Below are 13,398 nucleotides of genomic sequence, written 5' to 3'. Positions count from 1 at the left end.
TTGTGTTACCTGTTGGCTGGAGTTAGCTGAGGGGGGGGTGACCACACTTTGGTCCAGTAAAGGGTTAACAGGGGCAGCACTGGGGAGATGTGTAGCACGCCAGTAAATGTCCAGGTACTCTGCCAGATGTTCACATGCATCATCCAGCTGATTCTCATCCAGGATGACATCAAACATCTCCTAATGAGTGAAAGAAAGAGATATGAGAGATGAGTCACACCCCTCTGTGTCTATTAAAGATCGCTGTATGAAGCATGTATGAAAAAGCCTGTCTGAGCATTGGAAGTACATAATGACTTTAAGGCAGAGTGACATACAGGTGGACACTGTGCGAGCTTGTCTCCTGCCATCATCTGGACGTTGAGGTGTTTGCTTTGTGACTTCCCTCGAGATTTGATCAGCCTCTGAAGGACCTGTGAGATGAGCAAGAGACAAAGACAGTCAAGCAGTATGAAAAAAGAGAAACCCAAGTAATAAAGCTTTTCAAATGCACGTTGTGATTCAATTTCCCTCATTTTCGTCTTCAATTTTGTCATCCCAGGGAGAGCATCATGGCATTCCTTATGAAATCTGAACGTAATCTTCTTTCTACACTACCCCATCATAAGCCAATACAAAATGTCATTGTTAATTGTATTGTCATTTGTGTAAACCCAAATACATTCAGTTTAGAGTCAAATCAATCATCAAAACGTTTGTAGTGTTAATGAGGTTATCTATAATCACACTGTTTCAGCTCTAACTTTAATAATAAAGAAAAAAACAACTGCAAAGGAAAAACACGATTTTTGAAGTTCAAGTGGGTTGTGCTTTACTTTAGGGGAGGAGACTTTGACATAGACGATGATGGGAGCGAGAGAGGTTTTGAGGAGTTGTGCGGGGTGATTGATAGTGTCAGCATCCAGGACGACCAGCTGAAGAGACTTGGCCAGCTCGAAGATCCTCTCTATCTCACTCTGCACCTCAGCTGTCAACAAACCAAAGGAAGACGAGGAGTTATGTGAGACATGCTTAACAGAGCAACATCAGTTCAGTGTTGACTTGGCATTAAAGACAGAGGATGCATCTATTCTTAGCAGGTATTAATCTTTATTTAGCAGAAAGAAGATCTAAGACAACTGCCTTGTCACTCACCTAGACTGGAGCGTGTGTTGGATCTCTCCATTATGGCCTTCTTGTTCAGCACTGAGCGCTTCGCCAGCGACAGATCAGCAGTCACCCGTGTAATAGAGATCCTGCAGAAGAACCGTCTTATCACATCACATCCACAACTGTTCAGTTTCAAAGGATGAGATGAACTTGTTCTCTCTTACAGCTAAAAATAAATCATCATCACCATGTGTCCTATTGACCATGAAACGTGATCCCACGGACAACGCTGTAGCTCGGTCACAGTGTTACTGTATACTGAGCTGGAGCTGAAGAAGAGCAACACAGACAGCCGTACCCACCTGCCATCAAATCTGTGCTTTAGGAAGTCAAACAAGGCTTTCTGCATCATGTCTGTTACCTAGGGGACAGATGGGAGAGAAAAAGGGAAGAGGAGGTAAAAGACTTGAGATATAAGACAAAATACAAACACACATTCATATCACTCACTCCCTTTTAATCTTGGTAAAACATTTGTTTAAGTCCCCTTATTGATCTCAATTATAAGTTTCTCATAATGAGCGCCCAAAACAGGAGTAAAGGTTCTGTCTCTCCTCCAATGTTTCCAGATGTTACCTATTTTTTCCTGTAATGTTTTTATATTCAACTTTGACTCTTGTTTTAAATACTTGTGCTTCCCGCAGATGTGATTGTCTGCCCTGCCATGATTGTTTTCACCTTTCCCAAATGAGTCCTGTCGTCACCTGACTCATTGTCTCCCTCCTCTCATTGGTCTGTGTGCCCCCTTTATCTGTATTAGTCAGCTGTCCAGCCACAGCTCATTCCTTTTTTTTTTAGACCACTCTTCAGTACTTTGATACAGATACTTGAGTCCATTGTCTGTTTTTACCAACAGTGGTCGTAGTCTTTTTTTCTCATTACTCAAATCTGCTTTTAACCAACATTTTAGTGTCAAAAGTAATATTTTTATTTGGCGAAATATGGTGACTTATAGAAACATGTAGCTTTGATTAAATGTCAGACTTTATCTGTGTGAGATTAAAGCTAGGTTAGGCAAGGTGCTAGTGTTCTGTCAATGGATCAGGCCCTTCATGGATCCAGGAAAAGATAGACAGACAGACAGACAGACAGACAGACAGACAGACAGACAGACAGACAGACAGACAGACAGACAGACAGACAGACAGACAGACAGATACTTTATTTATCCCAATTGGGAAATTATTTTTGTCAAAGCAGCAGTGTTGTCAAGCATTACACGAGTTACACATATTAAAACATATATTGATTTCAGGATTCCGGCTGTTTGTGAATTTGTGAATTAATGAATTTGTATCCTGTTGGATGATTGTATTATTGTAAGTCACTTTGGATAAGATTTTACGTTATAAAAAATGTCATGTTCTGGCCCGCGACCCTCATAGATACCAGATATTTTCCTTTTTTTTGTCAGAGCATTTCATTTATTGATGTAGTTCATATGTCTTCAAACGTGTGAGGAGAGGATCGTTACAGATGACATGGAGAGAAATAGTTAGGTGTGTGTGTGTGTGTGTGTGTGTGTGTGTGTGTGTGTGTGTGTGTGTGTGTGTGTGTGTGTGTGTGTGTGTGTGTGTGTATGTGTGTGTGTGTGCTCTCTGCAGATGATGTTAAGCAGTCTATTTTCAAAGAGTTCTGAAAAATGTATGGCCTTCAGAATAGGGGATGAAGCTCACAGTGGTGTCTCCCTTCACAATGTAACAGAGAGATGGAGGAAAGGCAATGAGAGGGGGAAATTAGTGCAAGAGAGAGAAAGCAATGGTGAGCAACTAAAAATAATACCATGCACAAGAGACAAAGCAGAGAAAAAAGAGAACGAGAGGGGAAGAGAGAGGGAGGAAGGCTGGCGTTCACCACTGGAGCATCCCCAAAGCACATCACCAGAGCAATGCATAAATATTTCACACACACAAAACAAACGGCTTGGCACACAGCCTGCGCATTCACAGAGGAGAGAGCGAGGCAGAAGGAAAATGTTATAGCGCAGAGACATTCTGTTCAATTACACGCCTCACATTTCAGCATTCATCCACAGAGTCATTGGAAATTGACATATTCTCAAATTAATCGAGTTGAAACGCAATGTGTTTTCATCTTATCTTGCATGTGTGCAGCATAGGAGAATACAACACACAGTAGCTAGAATAAAAGGACATGCATGCTGCTCCGTATGAATCAAAATGAGTCTTAGATTCCTGGTGTGTGTGCTATAATTTCATCAGGATGTGACTGCGGGGGTTTAGTATCAGTGTTAATGGGATAATGGAGGCGAGAGTGATTCCCTTAAGATCAAACCAGGCAAGACCATACTGGACCAGACAATGCAGTTCAGATTAAACTGGAGCAAACATTGGCAGGCCAAACAAGACCGAGTCTAAACACTGACATATCACATATATGGCTTAAACAATAATCAAAGTGTACACAACAAAAAAAGGGAACCTTAAATTACCACAGCAGAAAGTGATAGATTAGCATCTGTGAGGATGTACTAAGGTGAATGCTATTAGTGAAATGCTAACATGCCTGTTAAACATAATATTTAACATGTTTACCATGTTAGTGTAGTGTGCTAGCATGAAAATAGACTGGGTATAGTTTAGTAGGTTTTTGGTCGTAACCCAAATTTCAGAAAAATGTAAATGATGACTTGACGATGGTTCTAGCGGAAACATCAGGGGATCACCAAAATGATAGGAATTCATCCTCAGGGGAACATAATGTGCGAGCCAAATTTAATAGAAATCCACCTTACAGCTGTCATAGAGAATGACAGGCAATTTAATGGTGAAGAAAAGTGAGAGTAGGATTCATTGTTCATTGAAAGCATTACGTGTACGATTTTTTTAATTCTACTTTAATACCCTCAGACACAGTGACTGACAGAAATATGGTCCAGTGTTAGCTGATCCATCAAGGTTTTTACTCCAATCACCAAGACAAGACTTGAATAAGCCAACCAAACTACAAAGCATTTTGATGTTTGTCTCACCTCATAGCCTTTCAGCGAAGGACCCACCAGCACCACAGGCCGCATAGAAGGGACCACATCATATGGAGGAACATGTTCAGTCTGCACAGGCCACAAGCACAGACAGGGTTTGGAGGCACATTGTTGAAGTGAATTTACTATTATAACACACACATTTAGTTAGCACATAGTAGCCACTCTGCATGTAGATAGCCATAGAAATGCACTGATATGCATGAAGTGTAGCAATATAATTAAGGTTGTTCTTAAATAATAAAGAGAAAAGGAAGAGGCCCAATGAAGAACATACCTGCTTCTGCTTCTGTTTGGCTTTCAGAATAAACAAAATGAACATTAAACAAGATTGACAAAAGCTAATAAGTGGAAATAAATAATTATTTGAGTAGGACATATATGAGTATTTAGGTTATTTAAGAGAAAACATGCATGCCATGCTGCACTGAAGCAATGTGTGCGCTTTTTAAGTGTAATTTTGCAGGGTTGATCACAATTCCGGGGTCATCTCACATAATTATTGTAAGCTTATTTTTTATGTAAAAAGGCAAACAATGTTTCCAAACACACACATTTCTACTAAAAGGGAACATCTTAGCATTGGAAAAGCCCTGTATGTACTGTAGGTCTAACCCCGTAAGAGCATGCAGTCCCAGAAGAGAAGGAGCAGACACAGCAACAGGACTCCTCCGGCCTCACGTACCTGCAGACGGCGGGGTTGACCTCCAGCCTCCAGATGAAGCGTTCCCTCCTTTCCTGCGGAGCAACATAATGCAAAGCTTCATTATGCGAGAATCCCCTCAGGAGACAATTTAGATTTCCAAAACAGAGTAACACATGAGCAAGAACAAGTTACGTCAACAAACAAAAAGAGTTTTCAAAGAGTGTGTGAGACAGGAAGCTGGTGGAAATAGGAAAACACAGAGAGAGAGGCAGAGACACATAGAGCGATAACAGAGAGCGGAGAGACTCCTGACCTCGCTGCTGCTTTCTGCTCCTGCTTTATCCTCATGGCTTCTAGTTTCACTGGGCTGGGGATGAAGGTGATGTCTGCCCCTTCCTTCACCAGCCGACCAATCCACCAATCATTGTTGTATTTCTGCATGATAGTCAACAACATATTTTATAAATCAAGTGTCATGCTGCAAAATGATTCATAATAAAAGGTCTTTATTTGGCCTCTCACCTCTTTTATGTGCAGGAAGTCTTTGGTTTCAAAGTTAATAGCAGCCCCTTGGACCGGACAGTCTTCATCAAGGGCTCCGCAGTAACTCACATTGGTTTTCACTGCAAATGCTACTGGTTTGGCCTGTTTACAGAAGAAAAGAAGGTTAAAAAACGAGCATCTACAGTATCATTGCGCTTTCATCATTCTTGCACATGCTGCACTAAACTGTCATACTGTATACATTTGTTATAGCATTTTGTACAGTATCTTCTTGATATATTTGTTGCACCTTTTCTAATCTATATTATTTATGTTATCAAACTTGTACCTTCTCTGTATTTGTATTTCCTCTTGAGATTTATTGCAGACACACAACATAAAGGGCACTAACATCTTTCGTTTGAAGATACATTTGACCTCTATAGATAACTGAAGTGAAGTCATCTTTTTATGTTGCCCAGTATCACAAATTAGGGCCTATAGATATTTATAAATATACAACCAGATTAAATCAGTGTGTTGAAAGTCCACAAAGTCCTAAGTATGTACAGTACGTACTTTATTTGAAATGAAAATGTTTGGTACTCATGTTTCTTTTGAATGTTATATTAGGCTGTGATATGTTATAGATGGTTGTTGATGTTTTTGGTACTATTTTGTGCTGTCTGTGCAAAGCAAATTCCCCTTGGGGCAATAAAGGTTTTCATTTTAACATGACGCAGCTGTTTACAGACTGCTTCTCAGGAATTGAAGGTGAATTTAAAGTAGAGCATTGACCTTTGTCCCTCAAGCTCTCACCTTGGCTCTCTCCAGCTGCAGCTGAGCCTGGCGCTCGGCTTCACGCCGAGACGCCTCCTGGTCCTCCTCCAGGGACAGGTCGGAATCCGAGGGTCGACTAGTGTAGGAATCGGCTGAACCCTGAGAGAAAGGAGAGGAGAATAACTGTTACAGCCCGGGCAGAGAGGAGATACATCCAACAGGATACCATACCCAACACCTCGTAGCAGCTGTTGCTACTTTCTCTTGGTTTAACCTGTCCCTGAACCTGCCTGTCGTCCTGAAGCCATGTGACCCGGCCTGCCAGGACCAGTGAGTTCCTGCAGCTTTCCAAAGCAGACGTCTCAGGGGAACCTGTGCCTGAGTTCTGCAACAACACCAACAACCCGTACAGTGCATGGAGTCTATTTATCCACTCAGCCAGGTGCACCAGATGTTGGCAAACGCCCAGTGTCCTCAACAAGAGAAAAAAACACTATGACACAACTCTGACAAGTAAAACTGGGTAAAAAAACTATTTAAATCTATTGTTTATCAATTGACTCCAGAGCGTGCCATTTTAACAAACTGTCTGGTGGGGTGGAGTCACTACACAAGTTTGTGTTCTGAATATGTTTGTGTGTTAATGAATTAGCAGGCTATAATGATGATGTCAGAATGAATGAAAAAGTGTATGTTATTTGAAAGTCAACACATTTTAAATTCAATAAAAAACACATTCCGATGTGTATGTTATATGTAAGTAGACATTCGTAAAGTAAAGGATATATTAGTTATCCAAGTAATTAAAAGTTTTAACTTGTGGCAACAAACTTGCATATGAGAGCGATAATCGATAGCAGATGTAATTCAACTGCCTTTCGATCAGTGGACGTACTATAGTACAACACTATCAGAACATTTTGCATGGACATTTTACAGAGAGAATTTGGAGAGAATACATAAAAAGAAACACAAATCTAAATTTTCAATAACATTCCCAAAAAAGCATTAGAGCATGTGGCTCGTAGCTCTACTCTCACTTCTAATATTTCAAGTCAAATCACCAAATAACAGAAAAAACATCTGTCTCTTATGTTGTACTTTAAAAGAGAGTAAAGTAAATAGTCAGCACAGTCACAGTACTGACAGATACAGAACCTTCTACCCTCTAAACTTCCAGACTGATGAAACTCTCACAAAGCTCACCTCACCTCACTACATTTGTCCTCTCACCCCATCAGCACCCTTCACTTCCCCCCCGCAGGGTGCTGTCCCAGCAGGGTGCAGGGCTGGATCGCTCCTTACATACCAGACAGGAGCACCAACATGAGATAAATATAGCTCAAAAACGACATCATTCTTCTTCGACCTTGTTTCCCCCTACCTGTCTCATCCTCCCTCTTCTACAAAACTCCCCTCCCTTGTTGGCTTTTTTTCCTATAAAGGCTGCTACACACCAACATGAGACCAAAGAACGCGTACCGAAGGCGTCCCGACTTTTACGTCTGCTACGTCGCCTGCGTCGGCTACGCCGCCCGCCTACGCCGCCCGCCTACGAACACACCGCAAAGACTTCAGTTGACGAGTGGCAATAACTGTCCTTACCAGCAGGCAGCGGTAGTGTGTATTCGTCATTCAAAAGAGGCAATAAGTGGAAGACAGACTATACACCGAGAGAAGAAGAACAGGCTGCGTGATATAAACCAGCGCCATATATTCTTTCACACACACATACGGGTTTTGGGCCGAGGGCGACACCTTACTTCCGGTATCCACCATTTCACACGAGGTGCAAGCAGAATATCATAGTCTATTGCCTTAATCAATATCTAGTCAACTCTAAAATACCACATATATGCATTGGCATGATAATATTATTGTGACAAGTGGGGTATTCACCTGGTGTTTCCAGAAGATAGACGTAGATGCTGACAAAATCGACCGAAGGCCACTTTCGAGAGTCGTTTTTCCATACATCTGCAGGCAGTCTGTAACAACCCACACAGCTCTAGTTTACGCTGGTAACGACCTAGAGCACACCCCTCAAGTCCAGAGATGTAATCCGAAGACATGCAGCGATTTCTTTGGTCGTTAATTCAGAAAAAAAACCTTGTGCGCTCTGCCTGGCTAGATTACCTATCTGTTTATATTAGCACCTCCAGGATATTAGCACCTCCAGGAAAATGGCGTATTTCTATATAGATATATGGCGCGCGTTGCATTGTGGGTAGCTCGTGACGTCACTGTGTGTGAAAGACAGCATAAAATATTATTAATATGTTAATATAGCATTAATATATGCTGATATAAACAACAAATAGCGTCTGGGTTCCATTTTCACTCTCTCTCGTCGATCGAAAACATGTAAACATAAAAAAGAAACTCTTGCGTCCAGGTGAGATGAAAATGAAAAAGATTAACCGTCTGTGTGTGCCTTCTTAATAGTTTGTTTTGGTCCCTCACTTCCGCTTCGCTTCTCGCTAAGCTGAACAGAATCAGAATCAGAAGAGGCTTCTCAATACTCAAATTTCCCCTCCTCGACTCCCCTCCTCGGTTCCCCTCCTCGAGACTTAGACCCGCCCACAGGAGATGCGAGCGGAGGACCGAGGAGGGGAACCGAGGAGAGAGATGGGGAAGCAGCAGACGTTTAAAGAAATGAGAACTCCTCTCCTCTGAGCGGTCATTTTAAAGAGACGTCCGTTCATTATTACGTGGCAACAGCTGCATCAGCTGTCGAGTGTTTTGTCATAGCGCTGTATCTCTGTTGCCCCTTACCAGCGCTTTTTCAGCTCCGGCTCGGAGCTGGAGCCTGAAAAGCGCCGGTTTTTCCTGTTCACACCGCAGCGGCGCCGGCTCTTAGCTCCGGAATCGGGTTCACTTCCAGCTCCAAAAAATTGTCGGTCTAGAGGCAAGAGCTTCGGAGCTAAGAGGTGGCGTCGCTTACGTCTCTCTTACGTCGAGGCGTGCAGGAAACTAAACCCTCCTCCCCTGAACATGGGTCGACTGTCATGCCTGCCTACAAGCAGTAGTGCTTATAAACATACTTTATAAAGTCAGGCAACACTAACCAGGCTTCGTGTGATTCTGTTTATTTGTACCTTACTTTGACCATCCGTTCATTGTTATTGATCATTGTGGAGAGAGGCAGACGTTTTGTTTTGTATTATAGCAGCTATCGGATGGAATCAATACATGGGCTGCACAGGTTGTCGTGTCCGACTATCACAAGTAGAATCATAATAAAAATACGCCGGTAAAATGTGCCTGTAGAAAACGGTTTATGCCACAATAGGATTCTTTCACACACAGTGACGTCACAGCTACCCACAATGCAAGGCGCGCCATATATTTTTTTATAAAGACGCCATTTTTCTGGAGGTGCAAAAATCCTGGCGATGCTAATATAAACAGCTAGCTAACGTAGCCAGGCAGAGCGCACTAGGTTTTTTTTCTGAATTAACGACCGAAGAAATCGCTGTATATCTTCGGATTACATCTCTGGACTTGAGGGGTGTGCTCTAGGTCGTTACCAGCGTAAACTAGAGCTGTGTGGGTTGTTGGATGTACAATGTATGGAATTACGACCCTCAAAAGTGGCCTTCGGTCGATTTTGGCATCTACGTCTATCTTCTGGAAACACCAGGTGAATACCCCACTTGTCACAATAATATTATCATGCCAATGCATATATGTGGTATTTTAGAGTTGACTATATTGATTAAGGCAATCGACTATGATATTCTGTATGCACCTCGCGTGAAATGGTTGATACCGGAAGTACGGTGTCGCCCTCGGCCCAAAACCCGTATGTGTGTGTGAAAGAATAGCAATAGCAAGTAGTCAGTTTAGCTTCGGTTGCTATGCTAACATCACCCATTTTATACCAGAGAAACTTTCATAACAGCGTTGTGATACCAAACAGCGTCAATTCAGACTGACACACATTCACTTAGGCTAAGGGGAACTGGGGATATGTATCAGCTGCTTGTGTGAGTCGGACAGTGAATACTTTAGAGCGGCCGCAGCAGTGTGAGCTAACCGGGAGCTAACGGAGGAGAATAAACTCCCGTGGAAGAGCAGCCAACACTGCAGCGGTCGGTAAATGCTGCAGAAACACATTAATAAACAATGAACCACGGCACTCTGGAGCAAAGTATAAGGTTGGAGAAGTCGTTATTCAATTTAATCTGGCTTCGTGTGATTAAAAGCAACACGATCATCGACCCGACGCAGTTCCCCGTTGTTGTGAGCGCCGTAATGCCGTTGGGGAGCAAATCAGCGATGTAAACGATGACGTCATGACGCAGCAGCGGCAGCACCAGTCGGGTGCTGGGCGGTGTGAACAGAGCGGGAGCAGAAAAGGGAAACCGGAGCTGAACCAGAAAAGCTCTAACTCGGAGCTTGAAAGGGAAAAGCGCTGGTGTGAAAGCCGCATGTTAGATCAGCTGAACATTGTTCCCCCACATATTTACTTGAATTCATTGAGAGTGCGGTATAATGAGACAATAACAGGCTACAGATGCGGACACACACACACAAATATATTTATATAAATATATACAATTTAAAGTATGAGAGCACTCTCATAATAACGTAACACAATCAGAGACTGGATATATCCTCCTCTGGTCGCTGAAATGGGGAATTGAAATTACGGGCCAAAAGTTGTATTTACAATTCGACCTATTAAAAGTAAGCAGAGGACACCAAACCAACTGAGACCCGTCTGTCCGCCGCATTTACGCACTGTACAACACACATCTACACACTGTTCCACACACACCTACAGCTCCTAAAGCATAAGCCGTTGTGTATTTTATTATGTGAAGCAATGGTCTTAGAAAAATATTGACTCTTTGTTTGTAGATATCTACTAAACTAAAGCAAATAAAGAGAGTAGGCCTGTTATACTGAGTGATATATATTATACACACTGCTCTGCTTTCTGCATGGACCTTACAGCTGTTCTCTCTGGAAACATCGCGACGCGATGAAAGCAGTTTCTAAAATAATATCCAGGGGATGCATGCATAGCTGTCATTGGCTGAGATAAGTCCGGCCGTGCGTCACGCCTCCACCGTTCCCGGAAATGCATCCGTGGAGGAGCCGTGGAGGAACCATCAGTGTATCCTCTAGTGCTGGGGGGAAACGATTATTTTGAAAACGATTAATCGGGCGATTATTTGATCGATTAGTCGACTAATCTAACGATTATTTTTCTGTTGTTCAATTCATAAAAAACGTAATGTAAAAAAAAATGTTTTCACGATACTGTGTCTCAGGGGATCTTAATATTTAAGAACCTATTAATGTGTTATACCAGATTAATGGAAATAATCTCAGCTAACTGACGATACAAACCATGTTTACCAAAACAAAACACAAGTCTCATAAGAAGCATCTAAATGACCCCTGAGCGAAAAATGCTAACGGACATTGGCACAGAACTCAAGATAAAAGTACCCTTATTACTTATCGTAGCTGCACATACAATATATCCGATTAAAGCTGAGACTCCACAGATTATGTAGGTATATAGTATCATCACTGAGTGATCCGGACTCGCGACAGGGGAAGCAAATACAGTCATCACAACACGTACCTTCACAGAGCTTCTCGGGAGATCGTCTCACCACCGTAATCTGATCAAAAGACGTGTTCCATGGCAATAAAATGAGAAAAAATGCGGCTGAATCGGTTAATCCATAGGTTTTTAACGTCTATGTATAAAAAAATGATTGAATTTATAATCCATAATTCCATTTTATGTAAAAATCGGAGAGCAAATGCTAGCTGCTAATGGTAGCCACCACAGCTAGCTGCTGCTTCTGCTAGGCTATGCAGCAGTCTCAGTGAGATATAAATATATAAATATCTTTGCGTTTTGGACTAACTTTAAAATATTCCCATGCTTTTGAAGACCTAGGGCGAGATGTTTTCGTTTGGGGGCTTCGTGCGCAATCCTGTGAGGAGGAGGTGGTAGCCGTTTCAGTCTCCATTGTGTTTGAAGTGCGATTGCGAACTGCTTGTTGCTTTGGGTGACCCACGTGTGTGTAGCGACGCGTCGACGCGGAAATATGTCGTCGACGATATTTTGAAGTCGACGCGTCGACAGCACTAGTATCCTCGGTTAGAGCTCCTCCAGAGAGCCTCCTCGACGCTCGATCCTCGGTGTGCATTTAGAGAAATGAGATGTCCTTCAAAATGGCGCGCTGAAATTCATTTCCGGGTCACTACCGGAGGACCGAGGACCGAGGAGTCGAGGAGGGGAAATTTGAGTATTGAGAAGCCTCTAGAGTGATTTATTTGTCCCGACTTTCTCTGACCTCCCGCGGCCGATTCAACCATGGGGATTCAACATGTTGAATCGGCCGCCGGAGGTGTGAACATGTGCCGTAAAGCAACGACGGTGCGGGTGCGGGACACACCAACCTGAGTAGGGCGCCGCGAATGCCTGACGGCCTCTAGAGGCTTCTCAATACTCAAATTTCCCCTCCTCGACTCCTCGGTCCTCCGGTAGTGACCTAGAAATGAATTTCAGCGCGCCATTTTGAAGGACATCTCATTTCTCTAAATGCACACCGAGGACCGAGGATCGAGCATCGAGGAGGCTCTCTGGAGGAGATATAACCGAGGATACACTGATGGTTCCTCCGTGGATGCATTTCCGGGAACGGTAGAGGCGTGACGCACGGCCGGACTTATCTCAGCCAATGACAGCTCTGCATGCATCCCCTGGATATTATTTTAGAAACTGCTCTCATCGCATCGCGATGTTTCCAGAGAGAACAGCTGTGAGATCCGTGCAGAAAGTAGAGCAGTGTGTATAATATATATCACTGAGTATAACAGGCCTACTCTCTTTATTTGCTTTAGTTTAGTAGATAACTACAAACAAAGAGTCGATATTTTTCTAAGACCATTTAGTGCTTCACATAATAAAATACACAACGGCTGTAGCCTGATATGCTTTAGGAGCTGTAGGTGTGTGTGGTACAGTGTGTGTTGTACTGTGCGTAGATGCGGCGGACAGACGGTCTCATATGGAGTCAGATTTGGGTCAATATTCTCGCGCGTAAAACAAGCTACTCACGAGCGGAAAATGTGCTTTTACACGCGCATAAAATGACCCTCGCGCAGGATTAAACCCCCGCGAGCGGCTCTGCGCCCGCGAGCTGCTCTGCGCTCGCTCGCGAGAGAGACAGCCCTCTTGCTCGCTCGCGGGAGTATCAGCCTCGCGGAGTCTGTCTACGCGCGCATGAAAAGTTTCTGGCACTTTGGGGCGGAGCCACTGGACTTTGATTGACAGCTGCCAGGAAACCCGGAGTTGCCAGGT

The 13,398-nt window shown here is 43.2% G+C and overlaps 1 protein-coding gene across 1 annotated transcript in view; it reads right to left on the bottom strand.

Moving 5' to 3' along the window:
* cacnb3b (calcium channel, voltage-dependent, beta 3b) overlaps positions 1–13,398 on the bottom strand; it is a 39,607-nt gene that overhangs the window by 539 nt on the left and 25,670 nt on the right. Inside the window, exons 2-12 of the mRNA XM_034209548.1 lie at positions 6,102–6,221; positions 5,322–5,444; positions 5,113–5,234; positions 4,839–4,891; positions 4,431–4,450; positions 4,142–4,222; positions 1,452–1,510; positions 1,135–1,235; positions 816–967; positions 318–413; positions 10–180 (exon numbers count right to left, since the gene is read on the bottom strand). Coding sequence (XP_034065439.1) covers positions 10–180; positions 318–413; positions 816–967; positions 1,135–1,235; positions 1,452–1,510; positions 4,142–4,222; positions 4,431–4,450; positions 4,839–4,891; positions 5,113–5,234; positions 5,322–5,444; positions 6,102–6,221 — 1,098 coding nt within the window. The remainder of the gene's footprint in view (positions 1–9; positions 181–317; positions 414–815; positions 968–1,134; positions 1,236–1,451; positions 1,511–4,141; positions 4,223–4,430; positions 4,451–4,838; positions 4,892–5,112; positions 5,235–5,321; positions 5,445–6,101; positions 6,222–13,398) is intronic.

The sequence above is a fragment of the Gymnodraco acuticeps genome, unplaced genomic scaffold, assembly GCF_902827175.1.
Source record: "Gymnodraco acuticeps unplaced genomic scaffold, fGymAcu1.1, whole genome shotgun sequence".
NCBI lineage: Eukaryota > Metazoa > Chordata > Actinopteri > Perciformes > Bathydraconidae > Gymnodraco > Gymnodraco acuticeps.
This window is presented reverse-complemented; position numbering and strand designations above follow the sequence as displayed.